The 23,491-nt window shown below is 35.8% G+C and overlaps 1 protein-coding gene across 2 annotated transcripts in view; it reads left to right on the top strand.

Moving 5' to 3' along the window:
* The window catches only part of LOC145277831 (ubiquitin carboxyl-terminal hydrolase 15-like), a 353,560-nt gene that overhangs the window by 169,121 nt on the left and 160,948 nt on the right, over positions 1-23,491 (top strand). For both annotated transcript variants that reach the window (XM_080129744.1, XM_080129745.1), the window contains one exon: positions 295-448. In XM_080129744.1, coding sequence (XP_079985870.1) covers positions 295-448 — 154 coding nt within the window. The remainder of the gene's footprint in view (positions 1-294; positions 449-23,491) is intronic.

The raw sequence follows: 23,491 nt of genomic DNA, 5'->3' as shown, positions 1-23,491 counted from the left end.
AATCAAAAATAAATATTAACAAAAGTCGAAAGTATATTTTACAATATATTTCAATTAAGTTTTTAAAGATGTTCATAGTGGGTTAAAACTTTTACCATTTAGATTTAATAGACTTGATGTTTTTAATATAAAATTAATTTAAAATTATTTCCTACTTCAGTACAATCAAAAGTTCTTATAGTTAAGTTTTTTTCTAAATGAAAATAAAAACAAATCCCAAACTAAGCATAAAAGAACTTGTATTTATTGAATGTGTAAAAGTATGAATGTAATTATAAGTCATTCTTTTGATAGGTCATCTGGTTACAGCAGTAGTTCTAATAATTATGATAATAACTACACTTCTTATGGTTGTTACAACAATGAACCTGGCCGTTCGCAAGCTGTACCTGGTTTATGTGGATTGTCAAACCTTGGAAATACTTGTTTTATGAATTCAGCTCTTCAGGTAATCTTTTTCTTTTTCCCCCTCTTTTCCACCTTTTTAGAATATTCATCTACTTGAAAAACTTTTGTTAATGGACTCTTTATATTCAGTAATTCTCGCAAATAATGACTTCCAATTGTGTAAATCATTATGTAAAGAATAGATTTATCTGATTACTGACAAATATTAAAAATATGTACAAACAGGACATATATAAGCTTAGAATTTCTTATACCGTCAGCATAGCAAGAAGCTTATTGACACTTATGGTTAGGTACTCCGATTGTTGATCATATTTGTATGTAACCAGCTGTTCGGATTTCAAATCTCAGCATGACTATACTTCCTATGTCTAGTAACACTGGTGAGTCAGAAAAAGAAATGGTTGATGTGCATATATATACATCCAGGAAAGATTTGTTTCTACAGGGAAAAAATGCAAAATGCCGAAAATTTTTGTTTATATAATACAGTTCTTTACATATTATGAAAAATTTATTTATACAAAAATGATTGCATGTTCAGAACACATTTCAATGGAAGCTTAAATAAGCATCCTCCTTCTCTCACCACCATAGAACAACTTGCCTTAATATTCTTGCATTTCTTTTATTGAAACAAGAATGTCAGCTCTGATTTAATTAACTCTAGCATTTACACGGAGGTCCGTCTGAAACATACAGCACACATTTTGAGAGGTTCTTTACTTAGCCATCAATAACTAGGATTCTAACCAACTTCACACCCATTGCCCACACTTTTCACCAAGTTCAAGTTGTCACAAACAGTGACTGTAGGGAATTGCTCTACTGTTCAGACACCACTATCAAGAAATGTCTACATGCCCAAAATGCTATCATCCAAATGTTACAAGAAGAAACCTATTCCAAAGAATTTTTGAGTTTCGGGGAACAAAGCTTCCAAAAAGCAATCCGTTCATTCAAAAACCTCAATCTGTTCGCTTACTGAGAATTAGTAGCAGTGCCAGCAAAGCTGAGATTAAAGCCGATAAAAATAACTTTTATCATCTCTAACAAGCATCACATTTAGTCATTATTTGTGGGCCACTACCATGGACAAACCAGACGTCTGTGACACCTATTCACTGAGCTGTCAATTTGAAATGCTTAGTGGAAAGACATATCCACATTAAAGTAATTAAATCGATGGACGTCTAGTTTTATCAATTAGCTATACACATGGCCGTTAAAACGCTTTGGATAATCAGATTTCAAGGGTTTTCTGCTAAAATAAACCGAAGCACTTTAAGTCTTCAAAATACCATTTTGTTCAGAAATGAATATACTTTCAAATGAATTAGTAAATAATAACATACATTATATAATTTTAGAGTTTTACGCAAATAAAGTGATAAAAATGTGAACATCATAAAACAGCATTTTCGGTAAGATTTTGAATCAAGATTTCTGTAGTATTAGTGATAGTAGCACTCAGCAGCAGCAGCTATAACATGGCGTAAACAGACATTTGTTTTTGTTTTTTTTTGTTTATTTTTATTTCAAATCGATTTTTTTTTTTTTAATTGAAAATCTGGTTATAAAAAAAATTCTTACATATTTAGTTAGAGCTATTTTGTTATAAACCATACAAATATTTTTAAAAATTGTGTAGTAGTAAATTTTAAAATATTTTAAGCGAAAATGTGAAATGTTTTGGTTCATGTGTACGAAGGGTACACACACTTCTAATTTTCGTCCCTTAAAAAATGTTTTCCGTGAATTATCGAATGGAAACTAATCTACCCGATTATTAAAAAAAAAATAAATAAATAAAAAAAAAAAATAATCAATATTTAAATATTTGTAGGAGGTGCTCAGTTAAAAAAAAATAACTGTAGGAAAAGACATGAAATGTAATTAAAAATCAAAATAACATTAATTCAAAATTTTTACCAATTTGCTTGTTTCTTTTTTATATTTAAATAGAATTTAAATACTTGATATTTTTCCAAGCATCATGTTTCCTGTTAGAGGGACGTCACTTTTTTAAATAACATTTATTTTTGTCTGTTTGTCATAATTCTTGTAAAGTTTCACAATGGGTATCAAACACCCTCTTAAAAAAAAACTCGCTTAATTCCATGTCTAATCCTAGGTATGAGTGGCAAGCCTCCTAAAACCTTTAGCCTTAACAATAACGCTAAGTACAAGTGGCAGAGCTCCCCACTAAACAAACTTCTTCTGTGAGCTCATATAAACGTAAAAAAAAACATAAAAAACGTTTAAAGAAAGGTGCACATGATTACCCCCCCCCCCCCCCAATAAATTGGTCAACTTTCTTAAAACTCTAGGATCGTCTTGAAATGGTGAATTATTTTACATTTATGTGAAACCAACCCCCACTCTAAATTCTAAAATTGTTTTTGTTTTGTTTCTTCAGGATGTTCACACATAATTTTCCTTAGCCCTATCATTAACCCAAAGTCAGTGGCAACGTCCCTACCTTCTCATAATTGCACAAAGACCCTCTTAAAACCATGCATAATCACATTTTAGAAAACAAACAAAAAAAAAACACCCAGGATTTATCTATCATAGAAAAAAGGGGGGGAGGGTAACTGCCCTAAAACGTTCGAATGATTCAAAATGAGAAATCATTTTACATCAAATTCTAAAATAACTTTTGTTTATCTTTTATTAAAGTTTTTCAAGTTGTTCACATGTAATTGTCTATAAAGGTAGAATCACATATTTTGGAGAGGTGGTCAGATGGGGAGGGGTAACAGAAGGTATTAATCTACAGTAATACCAAAGAAATATTGCAATATATAGATTTCGATTTCAGTTTTTTGCACATAAAATGCATTACAACTAAACTTTGAGTTCTCTAACTTTTCTTTTAATGAATACATGGCATTTTTAAGCAATCGCAGCATATTTATGTGCATTTACTGCAGATTATTTGGAAACGATTCATTTCTGGAGATTTTCAATAGCATATTCAGATTCCTTGCACAAAAATACTTATATGGCAAATTTCATTGCTTAGTCTTGTGTTTTAACAAAGATATTGCATTTTTACTGAAAAAATAGTGCAAAAAATGTGACAAAATGCATATGGTCTTAAAGAGGGGAAAATATCCAAACACGCAGGGCATAAAAATAGTCATAACTTTCTTGATTTTAATTGGATTTAAAAAATTTTAAGATTCTTAGCTTATCAAGCTTTCTATATATACCAATATTTTAAGCCATTTAAATTTTTTCATGTGCCAGTTTATTTGCTATTTGTGGGCCTACTAAATATACACATTCCGATAGATAAATTTTATGGATGCTTGTAAGGAGTTGACTTAAATACTGTGTCATCAAATATTTGTCAGTCAGGCTGTACCTGGTCATTTAGCTTTCCTCATTCCTTCACATAGACATATTTGGGGAAAAATGATCAGCATAAGCCAGAAGATATTGGACATTGTTTCTGCAGCATGAGCAAAAACTGACCCACAAGCTACTCACCAACTCAGCAGAGATCACCTCCTCTATCAACGCCAGGTCTCTTTTCCTGATGTTGACAAATCCCAATAAATGTTGCATACTTACACTTAATATTCTTATTTAGAAAGTAGCTATCCTACTTTCACACAAGTGATATGGACATAAAGATTTCTTCAGAAGTCAGAAATTTGTTCAACATCTGGCTGAAATCTTCTGGAGCAGGTGGAGAAACTATCTTCAATCTAAATGCAATGTACGTTAATCGACCAAGTCTCTGACAGCATAGATACAGCATTCTCCCTCAATACTAGCGTACAAGTACATGTATTTGGTGACTTTATGTCCACCATAGTAATTGACTTTGATTCTGTACTTACAGATGCAGCTGGTAGCATAACACATAGGTTCTCTCTATCTCCTACCCTGTCACAGACGGATACATTTCCGGCATGTTTCCCAGATCAGCAAGATCAATATGCCTCACTTCTAGATCTATTTCTGACCACAGTTCCCAATCATTGTGTAATGAATGCCAAATCTACAACAGTGTAGTAAATAATGGGCAATCAACAATTCCCCCACTAACCAACAATCACGAGGTTCTTTGCTCAGCAACTGAGAAGGCTAACATGCTTGCCAGTCGGTTTGCCTCCAACTCTACACTGGACCCTCTAAACCACCCCCTACCCGACTTTCCTATGCGGACAGACGCCAAGCTAGACGATCTGGAAATCACCCTTGCTCAGGTGCATGCTATCATAAAAAACCTTGACACTTCCAAAGCATGTGGACCCGACCTCATCCCAGCTGTGCTATTAAAAAAGTGCTCAGCCGAAGTAGCTCCAGTTCTCTCCAAACTCTACAACAAATGCCTTAATGAATCTTGCTTTCCGAGCTGTTGGAAAACTGCTTCTGTGGTACCAGTATTCAAGAATTCTGGCAAAAGAACTGACCCATTAAATTATCGCCCTATTGCCAAAATATTTGAGACCTTAATTAACCATGCTCTAGTCCAGCACCTTACAGATGCTAAACTTCTGACCGACCATCAATATGGATTTAGACAAGCCCGTTCCACGGCAGACATCCTCACTGTAATCTCTGAACGCATATACCATTCACTGGACAAAGCGGGAGAGGGCAGAGCGGTAGCTCTAGATATATCTAAGGCTTTTGACAGGGTATGGCATGAGGGTCTCCTCAGGAAGATTAGATCTTACGGTATCACTGGTAGAATACTTAACATAATTAAATCCTTCTTAGATAAGAGAAAAATCCAGGTTGTCCTCGACGGTCGTACGTCTAAACAATATAATATAAATGCCGGAGTGCCCCAGGGATCTATCCTTGGTCCTCTGCTGTTCCTGATATTCATAAATGACCTCCCTGACAAAATTGCCTCCGAGATGGGTATATATGCTGATGACACCACACTCTATAGCAGGCACGACAGGAAAACAAATGAACATATGTCTAAAGTAATGGCAGAAACACTAGAGGATGACCTCAAATCAGTAGTGGAATGGGGACAAAAATGGATGGTAACATTCAATGCCACCAAGACAAAACTGGTTTCATTCAATAATTACAAGAAACCTTCTCTACCACCTATAGCAATGGCCAACAACTCTTTAGCTGAGAGTACGTCTTTCAAGCTCCTTGGCCTAACGTTCACAGGAAACATGAGCTGGAACAATTACATCGAGGGCATTGCCAGGGCCGCTGCGAGGAAGGTGGGCTCTCTCTACCGTGCTAGAAAACTTCTAACACCCGAAAGTATCCTGTACCTCTATAAGGCCACCATTCGCCCATGTATGGAGTATTGCTGTCATATTTGGGCCTGTGCATCGGCTGCTAGTCTCTCGCTCCTTGACAGAGTTCAAAAGAGTCGCAAATCTGATAGGCCCTAAACTGGCATCTAAACTTCAGCCTCTGTCCCATCGTCGAAACGTTGCATCCCTCTGCCTGTTCTACAAGTATTATAATGGTGAATGCTCTGAAGAACTGCAAGCACTTGTGCCCCCACGACGTGAACACCCTCGACAGACCCGACAAGCTGCAAAATCCCACCCCCACACTGTAGAGATCCCTAGATGTAAAAGATCTTTCTACTCCAGTAGTTTCTTCCCCAGAACTGCTAGAGTTTGGAATTCCATTCCAGGTCACTGCTTCCCCAACTGTACTGACATGCATAAGTTCAAGTGCAACGTGAACCAACATCTCGCTGCCCTAATCCCTACATAGTACCTCAGTAGATGTTTCCCCTGATCGTAGCCCCCTACACCAAAGTGGCAATGTGCCTTGTTTGGGGTGAAAATGTAATAAAAAAAAAAAAAAAAAAAACTTGGGAATGCTGATCATGCTGTGATAATGGCAGAAATCGTCCCTAATTCTCAATCCAAAACTGAAGAGCTATTGCTCAAAATGACAAGGTATTATAAGAAGGCTGACTGAAAAGCCATCAAGGATCTCATCAACCAAGAGAGAATATACCGAAATCATTAGAAATTAGGAGCCATTTCTGGAAGATTTACAACAGTGTATAAAATAATAGGCAATAAACAATTCCCCCACTATCCAACAATCATAAGGTTTGCACGCCAACTAAGAAGGCTAACATGCTTGCCAGTCGGTTTGCCTCAAACTCCACATTGGACCCAACAAACTACTTCCTCCCTGACTTTCCTTTGCAGACTGAGGCCACACTAGATGGTCTGAAATTTACCCCTTCTTCAAGGGCATGATATCATAAAAACACCTAGATATCTCGAAAAGCATATGGATCGAATCTAATCCCAGCTGTACTATTAAAAAATGCTCCACTGAGGTTGCTCCAGTCCTCTTCAAACTTTACAATAAATGCCTTAACGAATCTTGCTTTTCTGACTGCTGGGAAACTGCTTCTGTGGTACCAGTTTATAAGAATTCTGGCAAAAGAACTGACCCATTAAATTATCGCCCCATTAGCCTCCTCCCTCTTTTCACCAAAATATTTGAGTCCACCTCGCAAAAGCAAATCTTCTATCTGACAAACGGTATGGATTCAGGAAATGTCGTTCTACTGCAGATATTTAAAGGCCTTTGCAAAGTTTGCTAAAGGGCTGCTAATGAAAACTAAATCCTACGGTATAACTGGACGTATACTAAATATAATTAGATCCTTCTTAGACAATAGAAGCATACAGGTTGTTATTGACTAACGTATATTCAAGCAGCATAGCATTAATGCGGGAGTTCCTCAGGGGTCAATCCTTGGATCATTATTATTTCTGATATTCATAAACGACCTCCCTGATAATATTGTGTTCGAGATGGGTATATTTGCTGATGATACAACGCTCTATAATATACATGAGGGAAGAACATAAATCTAAGACAATGGCAGAATCGTTAGAAAATGAACTCCAGACTATAGTGGAATTCTACCTTCAAATGCCTCGGCCTAACATTTGCGGGCAATATGAACTGGAACAAATACATAGAGGACATTGCAAAGGCTGCTGCAAAGAAGGCGGGTTCTCTCTATTGAGCTAGAAGACGACTCACACCAGAGAGTATCCTATACCTTCACAAAGCCTTCATTCACCTATGCATGGAGTATTGTTGCTGCCACATCTGGGCTGGTGCATCTACCACTAATCTCTCCCTCTTATATAAAGTCCAAAAAAGAGTTGTCAATCTAATCGGTCCCACTTATCAATAAGCTCCAGCCTCTGTTCAGTCGCCGCAATGTTGCATCACTGTGCCTCTTTTACAAGTATTTAAATGGCATGTGTTCTGATGAACTCGTTTCACTTGTACCCCCTCGACGTACATATCCTGACAGACCCGCTTAGCAATAAGATCTTAACCCCTTTCACTTGTTGTCCCTAAATGCCAGAAAGCTTTCTATTCTAATAGTAAATAGTTAATCTTAAGAGAAGTTAAAATGTAACATAAACTCTTAATCTTAATAAATATCTTAATCTTTCCTAGGCATGGCTCCAAGTAGTAGCCCGTTACGTCCACGTGGCGATATGCTTTGTAAGGGGTGAACATGAGTAGTAAAAAAAAAAAAAAAATTAACCAAACTCTATTCCATCACCTTACAGCTGCTAAACTTCTGACCAACCCACAATATTAATTTAGGCAAGCTCTTTCTACAGCAGATATCCTAACTGTAATCTCTGAATGTATATACCATAGTCTATACAAAGCAGAGGAGGGTAGAGCAATAGCTATAGATATATCTAAGGCTTTTGACAGAGTATGACACAATGGTCTTCTCAGAAAAATCAAATCCTACGGTATCACTGGACGAATAGTTAACATAATTAAATCCTTCTTAAATAAGAATCCAGGTTGTCCTCGATGGTCGTACATCTAAACAATATGATATAAATGTGGAAGTACCTAAGGGGTCTATCCTTGGACCTTTATAATTCTTGATATTCATAAATGACCTCCCTGATAAAATTGTCTCTGAGATGGGTATGTTTGCTAATGACACCACACTCTATAACAGGCACGAGGAGAAAACAAATGAACACATCTAAGGAAATGGCAGAAATACTAGAGGAAGACCTCCACTCTGTAGTGGAATGGGGACAAAAATTCAATGCTGTCAAAACTAAGCTTGTTTCCTTCTCAACCACCAATAGCTAAAGATACATTACCTGAAAGTACTTCTTTCAAACTCTTTGAAACGGGGAACATGAGTTGGAACAGATATATTGCAAGGAAGGTGGGCTCTCTCTACCATGCTAAAATCTACTTACACCTGAAAGTATCTTGCACCTCTACAAGGCCACCATTCACCCATGTATGGAGTATTGTGACATTTGGACTAGTGCACCTGCTACTAGTCTCTCATTCCTGGACAGGGTTCAAAAGAGTTGCAAACCTGATAAGTCCTGAACATCATCCAAGCTTCAACTTCTGTTCAATTGACGTAAATACCCCTGACAAACCCGACAGTCAGCAAAATCCCACTCCTACACAGTAGAGATCCCTAAATGTAAGAAGGCCTTCTACTTTTAATAGTTACTTCTCCATAACTGCTAGACTCTGGCACTCCTTTTTGGATTCCTGTTTTCCCAACTGTACTGACACGCAGCAGTTCAAGTGCAATGTGAACATTTTGCTGCTCCACTCCCTACTCCTGTTGCAGCTTATGCCTCATAGTAGCCCCTTTCATCCCAAAGTGGCACTGCCTTCTTTGAGGTGAAAATGGAATTACAAAAAAAAAAAAAAAAATAGAAAATTGGATAAATCTGACCTTGAATGTGGTGCTGGTCAAAGCCAATTAAGCTGCAAGAAATGTCTTGTGGCATTTTGATCATGCACGTTGTCTAAGTAAAGATTTTCAGAAAGGACTTTATTAAGCACATTTTCAGATCCATTACCCAGCTTGTCCTTTGTGCTAAGGACTTGTGTAATATCATGATTTTGTAGATGCCAAGCAATGATTTCTATTTAATGTAGTAGACAATCCTTATCATTATCTCTTTCAGCCAGCTCATTTTACTAGATTTTCTCCGTCTCATAAGCAGGGTTGCAGAGTCAGAGGTTTTAGCTGGAGTCGGATTTCTAAAAGTCAAGGAATCGGAGTCAGAATTTTTTATCAGACTCCTTAAGTCCAATGAATTTTTTTTTTTTTTTTTTTTTTTTACATGGTTTTCCTGTTTGGTTTTACCATTTTTTTAATTACATTTTCTAACCAAACAAGGCACATTGCCACTTTGATGTAGGGGGCTACTATCAGGGACATAAGTTTCAGGGATACTATGTGGGTAGTTTAGCAGCAAGATGTCTGTTTACGTTACACTTAAACTTCTGCATGTCAGTACAGTTAGGGAAGCAGGAAATCAGAAGAGAATTCCAAAGTCTAGCAGTTCTGGGGAAGAAACTATTAGAGTAAAAGGCTTTCTTACATCGAGGGATCTCAACTGTGTAGAGGTGGTACTTTGCTTCTTGTCGGGTTTGTCGGGGGTATTTTCGTTGAGGGGGTGTAGTTCGTCAGAGCATCCACCATTAAAATACTTGTAAAACAAGCAGAGGGATGCAACATTTCGTCAATGGGACAGGAGCTGAAGCTAAGATAACAGTTCAGGACCTATCCAGGAGCGAGAGACTAGTAGCAGATGCACCAGCCGAAAGGTGCAGCAGTACTCGATACATAGGCGAATGGTGGCTTTGTAGAGGTACAGGATACTTTCAGGCGTAAGTAACTATCAAGCATGGTAGAGAGAGCCCATTTTTTTTCGCAGCAGCCCTGGCAATGATCTCGATGTATTTATTCCAACTCGTGTTCACTGTGAACATTAAGCCCAGGAGTTTGAACAAAGTACTTTCAGGTATTTTTAGTCATAACTATTGGTGGTTGGTAAGGTTTCATGTAATTATTAAAGGAAACTAGCTTTGTCTTAGCAGCTTTGAATGTTACCATCCATTTCTGACCCCATTCCAATACAGGGTTTCCGCCATTGCCTTAGATATGTGCTCATTAGTTTTCCCCCACGTGCCTGCTATAGAGCGTGATGTCATCAGCAAATATACTCATGTCAGAGACAATTTTATCCAGTAAGGATCGATCCCTGAGGTACACCTGCATTTATATTATATTGTTTGGACGTACGCCCATCGAGGACAATCTGGATTCTTCTCTCATTTAAGAAGGATTTAATTATGTTAAGCATTCGTCCAGTAATACCATAGATTTTATTTTCATAAGGAGACCATCGTGTCATACCCTGTCAAAAGCCTTAGATATATATAGGGCTACTGCCCTCCCCTCCCCTGCCTTATTCAGTGCTTGGTATATATGTTCAGAGATTAGTTAGAATATCTGCAGTAGAACGGGCTTGCCTAAATCCATATTGATGGTCAAACAGAAGTTTAGCAGGTGTAAGGTAGTGGACTAGAGCTTGATTAATTAAAAACTCAAATATTTTGGCGAAAAGCGGGAGGGGATTAATTGGGCAATAATTTAATGAGTCAGTTCATTTGCCAGAGATTTTGTAAACTGGTACCACAGAAGCAGCATTCCAGCTGTCAGGAAAGCAAGATTCGGTAAGACATTTTTTAAAGAGTTTAGAGAGAACTGGAGCAACCTCAGCAGAGCATTTTTTTTTTTTTTTTTTTTCAGATCATCTGGTGTGGTTTCTGTCCACAGAGGAAAATGAGGGAGGGAATGATTTGCTGGGTCCAAGGTAGAGTTTGAGGGAAAATAACGGGCAAACATGTTAGCTTTCTCAGTTGTTGTGCAAACAAACTCATGATTGTTGGATAGTGGATAATTATTGATTGCCTATTATTTACTACACTATTGTAAATTTTCCAGAAATCATGAGTTCCTAATTTCTGCACTTCAATGCATTTCCTGGTGGTTCCAGTATATTCACTCTTAGCTGTCGCTATAGATCCACAAGTGAGGCTTGCTAGTTCTGGCGATCTGTGAGACGGGTCGGGAATGTTACTGTCTGTGTACTGAATGGGATATAGCAAAGTTATGGATGGTGCTACTAGCTGTGTCAGTGAAGTTAGAGAAGCCAAGCACGATTACTTCTAGCTTCTATATACTTTGTCTGTTTGTACAGGACTTATGCTGGATAAATCTATTGTATACATATTGCCTCTGAGCAATGGCAGTTGCACAAGTAGAAGTAAGCCATTGGGTAGGGTGAGGTTTGCTATAGAACTTCCGTGTAAGAACATATGCTTCAATTACTGCTTTGAACCATTCAGTAATCTCATTTGCGCACTATTCTGCAGGAAGAGAAAAGATATTTCCCTATGGGTCGACTCTGATATGTCTAATGGCATCCCAGTCAGCCTTATTTTAGTATGTTGTCATTTTGAGCAATGGCTCTTCAACTTGGTGTCGAAAGTTTAGAGTGATTCTATCATTATCACAGCATGATCAGCATTCCTAAGTGGACAATCAGCATTTGTTGCACGATCTTTTGTCAGAAATAGATCCACAAGTGAGGCTTGCTAGTTCTGGCGATCTGTGAGACGGGTCGGGAATGTTACTGTCTGTGTACTGAATGGGATATAGCAAAGTTATGGATGGTGCTACTAGCTGTGTCAGTGAAGTTAGAGAAGCCAAGCAAATTTCTGTGCCAGGCGTTAGTCACTAAATACATGTATTTTGGCGCTAGTGTCAAAGGAGAGTGCTACCTTGCTGGATGGAGAGCAATAAAGAAAATACGAGTAGCTAACGCTATGTTGTAAATTTAGTTTAAAGCGCATGAAGGTCTGGTCACCTGATTCTAGTTTAGATTCCCTAGACATGGGGAGGGGGTTACAAATATAAACTCCAAGTCTGTTCCTGTTAGTTTTTACGACAAAGTGTAAGATAACCAGACATGTTAAAGATGTTAGAGGGGATGGAGAAGTGCAAGTTAGTTTCACTTGGTGCTAAAATATTGGGAAGTTTGCTAGGAGAAATTATTCTACATCCTCTTAGATAGTTCTAAGTCCTCGGATATGTGTAAATGCAAGCCTCAAGGGAGGAGGCGTGAGTGTGTTGTGACATGACCCAGGTCTAGCCTAGAGGTTAGGAATTTCGCAAGAATTCTATACCCAAGCACACGTCGTAAGAAAAAGTAAGTGTGGAATTTTGCCGGCAGTAATAATATCACAACCGCATGCCATCTCCCCAAGTTTCGAATCAGTAAAATCGTCATGGACTACCCGATAACATTCACGTTTAATAATAAAGATGGCAGGGAATGAAAAAGGTCGGACACCAAGTGAATAACGTTAAAATATATAAATTTATTATTCAAACAAAAAAAACAAATGAAGGAAATACAAATAATAAAACAGTCATAATGAGTGTCCAGTCACAGACATCAGATCAGGATGGGGGAGGTAATTGGTGGAGATATAGTATTTTTTTCTCTTCCTTTTCTCTCCTTTTCTTTCTTTTCTTTTTTGATAACACACAGTCAGTTAGAACAAAATATTAGAATATTCAAAATGAAAGTCGGGTCACAGACTTTGGCAAAACATAAAGACACAGACCAAAGAAAATATTAGGATAATCAAAATGAAAGTCGGGTCGCAGACAGTATCAGGTTGGGATGGGGTTATGATTTCTCTTTTCTTTTGATAATGCATAAAGTCACAGTTGAAGCAAACATTAGAACAATCAAAGTTAAAGTTAGGTAACAATATTCTTTCTCTCCTTATTTTTCTTTTCTTTTTCCAATTCTTTCACCTTTATGCTTGACGAGGAAAGAAATTATTTCACGGAAAGAAATCGACTGTCACTGAGTGGGCTGAGGTGGGGGTGAAATATGAGAGAATGGATATCGAACGATATTTAGCTTTTTTGGTGGTAATTTCTCCCCTGACGCGCATTTCGATGATGTGATAATATCCTTAGTTTTTCTTTATCACTTTTTCTTTCTTCGTCATTTTCGATATGCGGTTTGTCCTGACAAAGTTCTCGGGTAGAATAGCTCTCGTTAAATTATGTTGACCAAGGTAATTCCATGTTGGGGTAAATGTCCTAGATCTAGATTGAGGTGCTAGGCAAAACGCATGTGCATAGGCACCATCATGCAACACGAGTAGACCATCAGCCGACTCCTCATCCACAAGAATGTGGTCTCGGGAATGCCCACCAGAGATGAGTGCCGGGTGCCTTTTCATGCGCGACCTGGCGCTATAAATATCCCAATATTACACAACTGATGCTAGAACAGCCGCTCTAAGCGCTATCAAAGGGCTTATCAAAGGTCAGTTGGAACCAGCAACTGTCAAACCGGTACCCTCAAACTTGTCCAACAGGAGTGGCCCAGTCCAATCATGTTAGCATTTATGGTAAATAAGCACTCCAAGATGCCAAGTTATATGAGAAGGGAATAAGGCAAATGTAGGGGACGGCATTCATTGCCCTAGTTAGGAAACAAGGCTAAGCACTGGGTGTCTCTAATGAGTCCTTGTGGGGCACACCTCTGCTCCTGGCTAATAGGCAAAAAAGGAATATGGAGTATAGATAGGCAGAGCCTATCTACTCCTTAAGCAGTTTAGGTTTGCAAACCGGTGATTTGATCAAGTCACCAGCTCTAGGGAGGTTGTCGTCCAGGAATGAGGAGGCCTCCCTCCCGTTTGGTGCCAAGATGTATGAGGTCAGTGGCACAGGTTTACAAATCGGAGTTTTCCTTATCCTAGATGGATGACCTAACCAGATCTACTGGTCCATCAGCACTGAGGGTTTTTCCTGCACTTGATTGCATGGATAATGAGGATTGATAGTTAGTATCAAAGAATTAGTATCTGCTTTGAAGTTATACTACTCAGAATAGGATTAAGATTGCTTACGTTTTTAAAGGAGGTATGTATGAGTGTGGGGTGTAGATTAAAGGTTAATATTTACTAGGGTTAAGAAAAGATCAAATGTGGTTTGTGGATTAGTGACTAATTGGAAAATTATAGTATAAGGGTTATTTCGAAATGTGCTTTGGGTGTTTTCAAGTAAAGATAATCACCAGTACTTTATCCCATCTAATGAAATAAATATATAGTTTCTAGTTAATACAGATCACTTATAATCTGGGCACAAACTGTGGCTATTAGTTATCTATTTTATAGATATTCTTTAGAGTATAAATATAGGTTAAGCTAATGCATCGCTTAGCAATAGAAATCTATGGATGTTTAGTATTTATCGATTTTGAAAAGGTCAGCCTACTAAAGTTTAGGACCGGAAATTAAACCCTTCTCCCAAGGTACATGCAAAGTATGTGATTTTATGAGCTTGGGGAGAAGAGCAATTGGTTTTTTGTCCAGTTGAAACAGGAGAGATGATATAATTTACAAGAATACAGCATTAATATACAATATAGATGTACAGGGATTTAGGGAGGATTTAAGAGTATAAGGATTTTTAATGTTTATCAGTATATGTCTAGTTATAATGTACGATTTAATTTTCATTAGCAGCCCTTTGTGCCAGACTTTGTCAAAGGACTTGGATGTATCATGTATCGCAGACATGAGAAGGGATGATTTTTATATCATCTAATGTGGCTTTAGTCCTCATAGGGAAATTTGGTAGGAAGTTGTTTGTTGGCTCTAAGGTAGTTAGAGGCAATCGCCAGGACAGCAGTTCCGCCTTTTCCGTTACCGTGCATGCAGCCTTCTGGTTGTTGCTCAGTGGAGGAATTACTAATTGTCCTTTATTCACTACATTAGTATAGATTTTTCCGAAATGACGAGTCTATCTTTGGTGATTCTATGCATTCCCTGATTATTTCAGTATGCTTTCTTTTGACTGTCACTATTTCTATCTTACAATGATTTCTAGCATCTATGAATTTTGCCTATTTGTATTTGACTTATGACGTACAAACTGGCAGAATGCATGCTGTCTTTGTGCCATAGCAGCTGCACAATCTGTAGTGAACCATGGAGGTGAGTGGGGCTTGCTATTTTACTTCCATGTGGGAACATATGCTTCAATTCCAGATTTGCACCATTCAGTTGTCTCATTGGCACTCTGTTCAGCAAGAAGAGAGAAGATATCGGTCGATGGGGTGTCTCGGATGTGTTCTCTAATGGTTTCTCAGTAAGCGCTGTTGTAGTACCTTTTGGTTTTGAGCAATCATTCCTCACCTTGTGGTTGGGATTTAAATGTGATGTCAACTGATACCACGAGGTGGTTTGCATTTCAAAATGGACTGTGAGCATTAGTCACACAATCCTCAGGCGGTGTGGTGAGGAATAGGTCTAGAAGTGAAACCTGCTGAGGTTCACGATTTTGTAGGCCAGTTGGAAACATTACTGCCTATGTGAAGGATTGGGCTATAGAGAAGCTATTAATGGAGCATCCAGCTGCATCTGTGTAACCTGAGAAACCAAGCCAATTTTTATGGTGGACATTAAAGTCACCAAACCCATGTATTTTGGCATTACTATCCAAGGAGAGTGCTGCATCTATACTATCAAAGACATGATCGATTAGGGTACATTCCTGACTTGATGAAAAACAACAGAGAAAATATAAGTAACTAACGCAGTGATGAAATGTTAGTTGAAAGCACATAAATATATTTTTTTTTTATTACTCTTTTACAGTGGTTGCTGGCAGTCCTGGAAGCAGCTTTAATCTTAGTACATATATATACAATTAATTTTATTTCTTCTGTCAAATTATAATCAATATAAGAATCGTTTTTTATAGTTAGAAAATTTCTAAATATTTTCATAGTTTAATATTAAGTTTTTGGTAAAATACATTTCCGGTTAAATATTTTTCTGTTGAGGCAGAAATCTTTTTCCAAGAAAATACCTAACTTTTTACAATTATATTTATCAAGAACATTATCAACAACAGAAATAATAAAATTATTAATTAATTAATAAAACGTGCTAAGAATCACATGAAAAGTATACCATAATGCAATATTTACAACAAAAAATTATAAATCTGAGTTATACTGATTCATAACAGTGCCATCGTTCACCTGCAGGGAGTCAGTTACGACCCCATACCACGCGGAGGTGATGGTTGACTTTTAAAGAAAGAATGCAAATGTTTTTGTTATTAAGATTGGATATATGGCCTGATTTTTGTCAATTATTTGTTTCTTTTATATTTTTTCAAAAGAAATGCCAACATTGTTAGGCATTTTGGAAGGAAAATTGACATTAGAAATGTTGGTGTGACTGACAATATTTCACTTATTATTCCTAACAATGAAAGTATAATGCCTAAAATCGACTAGAATCAAAGTATGCATAATAGCTGTTTTTGTATTGAAATTTGTGCCAAAAATATTTTTTTCGGAGGAATTCATAATTATGGGATTAATTTGCTGAAGAGTATGTTCAAATAAAAACCTATTTATTTGAACACAGAAATCACTTTTTCCATTGCTACCAACATAATAGATGTACTAAGATTAAAGCTGCTTCCAGGACTGCCAGCAACCACTGTAAAAGAATAATAAAAAAAATAAAAAATGCAAGAGAGCTATATGCTCAGTCCGTTAAATCCAAAGTTCTGAGCAGCAGCTTGGTTCCCACCAGTTTTGGCAAATTGCAAACAGGATCCTGAACAGAAGCATGCGTTCTATCCCAACCATTATCAATGGACCTGAGGTCATCTCATCAGCATCAGACAAGGCCAAACTATTTGCCAAGAACTTTGCTAATTCTACCCTATGCAACGAAGGCCACCTATAACAACACGCTATGCAACATACAAATATCTATGCGTGAGGTCGCCAAGTTCATCAAGAACCTTGATTCCAGTAAAGCAACTGGCCCAGACGGCATCCCAATTATAGTGTTGAAAAAGCTTCAACCAGAACTTACCTCCATACTTACAAAACTGTTTAAGCGTTGCTTTAAGGAGAAGTGCTTTCCAACACCCTGGAAAACCTCATCAGTATGCTCTGTATTTAAGAATTCAGGTAATAAGTCATCTCCCTCTCAGTACAGACCAATAATTCTCCTGTGTGTCATGAGTAAGCTGCTGGAATCCATATTAGAGAAGTAGTCAACCACCTCAGCAGAAATAACCTTCTCAGTGACATGCAATATGGTTTCCGTTCTGCTAGATCTACAGCATATGTGCTAACGGTTATATCTCATAGGATTAGTGAACCTCTTGACAAAGGCTTCCTCTCTAGGGCAATTGCTCTTGATATATCAAAGGCCTTCAACCTTTAAGGTATGGCATAAAGGCCTACTTCACAAGCTATGGTGTAACTGGAAATCTTTTCTCAATTATTAAATCATTTCTCTCTGATAGGTTTATAATAGTGGTTGATGGACAGAAATCAAAGGCCCAGAGTATAAATGCTGGAGTCCCTCAGGGGTCCATCCTGGGCCCAACTCTCTTGCTGATCTACATCAATAATCTCCCAAAACGCATACTTAAATCTTTCGTTGACATCTATGCTGATCATCTACCATCTATGGCAACACATCAAGGGCCGTAAATGTCAAAGTTCTCTCTGATTCTCTCTCCTCTGATCTTGAGTGTATGGTACAGTGGGTGAAGAGGTGGCTGGTTACTTTTAATGCATCTAAAACCAAGCTCCTATCCTATATGTAAACATCATCAACACTCTGATCCTTATCTGACATCAATTGAAATGGATGGCTCTCATCTTGGAGGCTCCATGTTTTGACAAGCTTCTGGGTTTGACTTTTACTTCACATCTGAAATGGAACACGTACATCAAGTCGCTGGGAAAATGGTAGGATCCTTCTACTACTCCAGAAGATATCTCACTACTGATGCAATTCTCTATCTGTATAAAAGCCAAATACGTCCAAGGATTGAGTACTGCTGTCACATCTGGGCTGGAGCTGCTAAAAACAGCCTATCCTGCCTTGACAGTACAAAATAGACTTTGTGGCTTAGTGGGGGATATCCTTTTCTCTTCCCTGCAACCTCTCTCCCACAGAAAAGACGTTGCGAGCCTATCTTTGTTTTATTGTTATTTCCATGGCAAGTGCTCGTCTGAGCTCCAATCTCTGACCCCCCCCCTTGCCAATCTTTCACGATAAATACCCGTCTAGCTGAAACCACTGTCATTAATTTTCCCCACTCTTTATCTGTGCCTAAATCAAAACATAGATTCTATGAACAAAGCTTCTTGGAAGTGCACACCTGTGGAACTCTTCCGTTTGCCTATTTCCCACCTGACTACAACTTAGATGTCTTCAAGTCCAACATAAACAAATTCCTGGTGAACCGCCTCCTTAAGTAAAACACTTTATCAAATCACCAATACTAACGATTACTACGATAATATCCCATTGATTACTGTACTCGCAATAACCCTTATTCTTGAGTGGCTTCCGGGCCTTGATAAGTGATGACCTCCATGTAAAAAAATAAATAAAAACACACACATAAATATTTCATTTCAGTAGGAAAAGTTCTAGTCACTTTTTCAAAGTGTTCAGTATTTTGTTGACATTCATTACAATGTTTGAGTATTGAAGAGTCAGATTTGAGCAAACTTAAATTGCTAGCGACCATCAGCAGGATGGAGTTGAATAACATTTCTCAGTGGAATTTTATCAATAGGCACAGTTTGGAATCCACAGCCAGCTTTAAAGGTGCAATTGCATGAGGTGATTTTGTGTATTTTAATACATTTCAGTTTTTCACTTTCTTAAAAATTAAATAATTGTTTTGCACTGTCAGGGTAATTGTTTATCAAACATTACCAAAATGAAATGGCATCTTGTTGGGCACCATTAAAAACACCTCCAATCGATTCTTTTAGGTCAGCAACATTATGAGTGCCAGAGACAAGCAATGTTTTTAATTGCTGAATTGGCAAATCAATGTTTGGAGTGCTTTTAATGATGATGAAGGGAAGTTGGTAAATTGTCTGACGAATGCTGTTAGAAAAACAAGCATTTCTTTCAATTGATCAATTTCAAGTCCAAAATATTTTGAGAATTTGAATTGTCAATTTTTGGCCATTTTCTACTTGAACTATTATTTTCTTGCTTCAAATCATGATCTATAATTTTTTTTTTTCGTTTATAAGTCTGTTTGTATAATGACAAACCGGGAGCCTGGACAAAGGAAGTGGTGACAAATCAACACTGTCTGCTTTGGCCCTCAATCTATTATATTTTTGCACTTTTGTCATACGTGGTGAATTTATGAGGGTCGAAGTCAATCAAATAGACATTGCACAGTTAAATGTTGGTGAATAAAGGCTAATTGCTAACTATGCTTATTTCATCAATAATGAATAATCTCACATATCCAAGCGTGGTTCTCAAATGTTTTATTTTGTCCTTTGATAATAGTTTGTATTTAGGTGTAAAACCATGCTGCACATTTATTTGAAAGTCTCTATGGCATGTAGATCCTTTCAAAATGTGTGCACTGACACTAGTATAAGTACAAAATGACTACAATGTGGAAAAAAAAAAAAGAAAATTGGATTTCTTAGTTTACATTCTACAATCTCCAACCAATGAATGTTTATATAACCATGTATGAAATTATTAAACTTTGTTTAATGCATTTGTTTATTTATTACTCAGTATTTATCAAACCTAAATGCTACTCAAGATAAAGTTTAGTAAAATGAATAGATTCACAGCTGAAAGATACTGCTTGTGGATTGAAAATGATAAATAAATTTAATAAAATTTGGTTATGACAATCTGTGTGTTGACATTGAAATTGAAGATCACTAAGCTGTAACCTAAAGGGAAGCATTTCTGTGCTAGCATGTTATTGCACTTCTGTTATCACTTTTCTAATTACTTTAGTTTTAACATTTCTTGTGTTATTACCAAACAAGAAAAAAAACTTGTATATCAAATATTAAATTATTGTATGAAATTTATTAAATTATGTTGGTGTTAAAACTAAATTAATTTGGCATAAAATATTTGTTTTATTTGCTAATACAAGAAATGTTGTTTTTTTAGTCATTATTAGTTATTATGCAGTATGTGGACGGCAGCCAATTTCTTCTTGGTCAGATAACACAGCAAATAATTAACAAACAAGAATTTTTTCCTGAACAGAAAAATATTTGAAAACCAAAGCTTTCATTGTAAAAAAAAAATGTATCAATATAAAATTGTAAAAACATTTATTTAAATACCTGTTAAGAAAATATAATTTTAATTAAACAATTTTGTAATGAAAGCAACGTTGGATTTGTATAAAGTAAAATAGTTATCTTTTATTTATTTGCTTATTTAATTTTTTTTTAAGGAAATAATTTAAATAAAAAATTTTTTGGATTAAAACAACTTTGAAATGTCAACAGCAAATTAATAATTTAAATGTTCTATGACTGAGAAGCGCCATCTGGCGACAGTTTAGTGAAATGCACCAAAAAAGATGGCCGCTGTCCGCAAACTGCAGAAATGCTTTTTTTTTTTTTTTTTGTTCCGTGAACACAATAAGTGTTAAAACAAAATTTTTTCTAAATAAAGTATTTGTTTTATAATTTAATAATACAAGAAGTTTTTTCTCTGTTTTGTAATAATAAAAACTAAAGTAATTTTTAAAAATAAATATATGGTTTCATTTTTTGTGTTTTGACTCCGTTTCTTTTGGTTGCGTTGTACCATACTCACTTCCGGTAGCTTGATTTTTTTTTTTTTTTTTTTTTTTTTCCCCCAAGCACTGATCTTGGACATTACTTAAAAAAAAATATACAAATTTATTTTCTTTTAGAGGGAGGTTATTTTTAAAACCATCTTCAATATTTTCTTTAATTTTTATTTTTGAGTGATTATCGAGATTCCCAAGCTGTGATCCTCTGAGGTCAGACATTTTTTTGTTCTAAAGTAACGCTCGGCACTACTTGTTTTTTTTTCTTCTTCTTTTTTTTTTGTTTACTAAGTAAATGCTTTAAAATAAGTTGAACCACTAAAAACTTACAAAGATAGGTAGAAAGTGAATACTTAGAAAATCGATTTTATATTTTTTAAAACAGTAAGCAAGTATAAATATTAAAAATATATGGGGTATAGTCTCTTTTAAAAACAATATCTCCTTCAAGAATGGTCATAAAATGTTTTCGATCAACATGTATTCAATAATGGACGAGACGAGTTTTCCTACCTAGCAAAAATGGACAAGTTTTCCGTGGACGAGTTTTCCTAAATTTTATGCAGCATCCAATTTATAATTAATTCTAAGTATAATTTTCGTGAAGTTTAACTATTTAAATTTAACACGGTCAATGAGTAAAACTTTGTTTCATTTGAACGTAAATTTATTTATACATTATTACTCTCATGAGCAAAGTGAAGTGTCTGTTCAGAGATTAAACTTTACCTTTTCTGTCCTCGTTCAGTGGAGGAGAAATCCTTGACTTGTTTTTCTTACTAAATAAATGCTTTAAAATAAGTTAAACCACCAACAATTTAGCCAGCTAGGTAGAAAAATCGACTTTGTCCTTTTTAAAATATTCTTTTATTTCATTTTTTTAAACTTATTTAAGTATAAATATTTTTTAAAATATTATGCGGTCTGTAGTCTCATTTTTGAACTGAATCAACAGTTTAAAATAAGTTGAACCACTAACAACTTAGCCAGCTAGATAGAAAAACAAACACTTAGAAAATCGATTTTGTCTTTTTTTAAAAAACAGTAATTAATTAAAAATATTTGTAAAAAAAAATATTATGGGGTGGGGAGGGGGTGGGTTTTTTTTTTTTTTTTTTTTCTTCTTTTAAAAACAAGTTCTCCTGCAAGAAAATATGCGTATGCATTTTTGGTACCGCACTATTTGTAAATAGTTCTTTGCATGTTAAATTCAAGTTTCACAATATTTTTTTAAATTCAGTTTTAAGGTAGAAGCATAGAATAGATACAAAATACCCTCCCCTCCCTTTGTTAAGAATGGCTTTCAAAATAACATTTCAGCACGGTACCAAAAATATACAAGTACACAAAATTTTACTTTGTATTGTTCAATGTTTTTAATTTAAAATTATAAAATAAAACACATTCAATTATTTTAAAACTTGATCTTGCATTATTTCTTTTTTATTTGTCAAATTAAATTTTAATCACATCCTGAAACATTGTTCATTTCAAAATGTAAAACTTTTGGTTACATTAATCGATACTGGTGTCAAACGTAAAGAGTTCCTTTTTAAGGATTACATTGTTTGGCTAGTATTTTCAAGTTTTGATATTTTTATTATCACTATTCCTAAGGAATTCATTAAATATTTGAAGAAATTTTAAATTTGTTTTTTCACGCAGCACTAATGGCTTCATTACTCAATAGCCTGCAAGTAACATTTCGTTTCATCGAGCAATTACTTGCTCGACTAATTTTCCAAAGGACCGTTTGAATGAATTCACAATCATTTAAATATCTAATTATTTTTATAAAATCACTTTATTTTCAGATGCATGCACCTTTTGATTAAAAGAATTTACTAAGAATTTTAAAGTCATGACTTAATTGACAGTTGAAAGGCTTAACCTATTTCGTTTTTATTTTGTAGACACAGAAATGTTAATCGTAAGCAGTCAGTATTACACAAGATTAGTATAGTAATAGTAGTAGAAAGGTGCTGTTGCAAAACTCTTAACAACCAAATGTATTGCAAAACTCTTAACAACCAAATGTATAAAAAAAAGTTTTTTAGCGGTGTTATATCAAAATATATAAAATAGTATCTCAAATGAACCAGAACAGGATGATCACTATTCCAAAGGAATTCATTAAATATTTGGTGAGGAAATTAAAAAATTGTGCTTTTATTGTATACCTAAAGCTTCCCTAGGCAATAGTAGTCAACTCAACATCAGTCGAGCAAGTAACTGCGAGATGCAACAAAATGTTATCTATATATCTATACGATAGTGTGTGTTTTGTGTCACGCTTACATCTGGGTCGTTTGCTATGTTCTATTTCTTGTAATAAATAATTTTACCAAGAATTCTTCATAAGCTTCGGTTTCGACTATAGCTGATGGCACTTAAATCATTTTTTTTTTTTTTTTTTTTTTTTTTAATAGTTTTATCAAGAATTCTTAAGTTTTGGTTTCGGTTTTGATTTTGGCTGAAGGAACTCAAGTTTTATATATATATATATATATATATATATATATATATATATATATATACATTTTTTTCATAAGTTTT

Source organism: Euprymna scolopes, chromosome 6 (assembly GCF_053919585.1).
Source record: "Euprymna scolopes isolate OS-2025 chromosome 6, ASM5391958v1, whole genome shotgun sequence".
NCBI lineage: Eukaryota > Metazoa > Mollusca > Cephalopoda > Sepiida > Sepiolidae > Euprymna > Euprymna scolopes.
The sequence above is the reverse complement of the archived record's forward strand: the minus strand, read 5'-3'. Positions and strand labels throughout refer to the sequence as shown.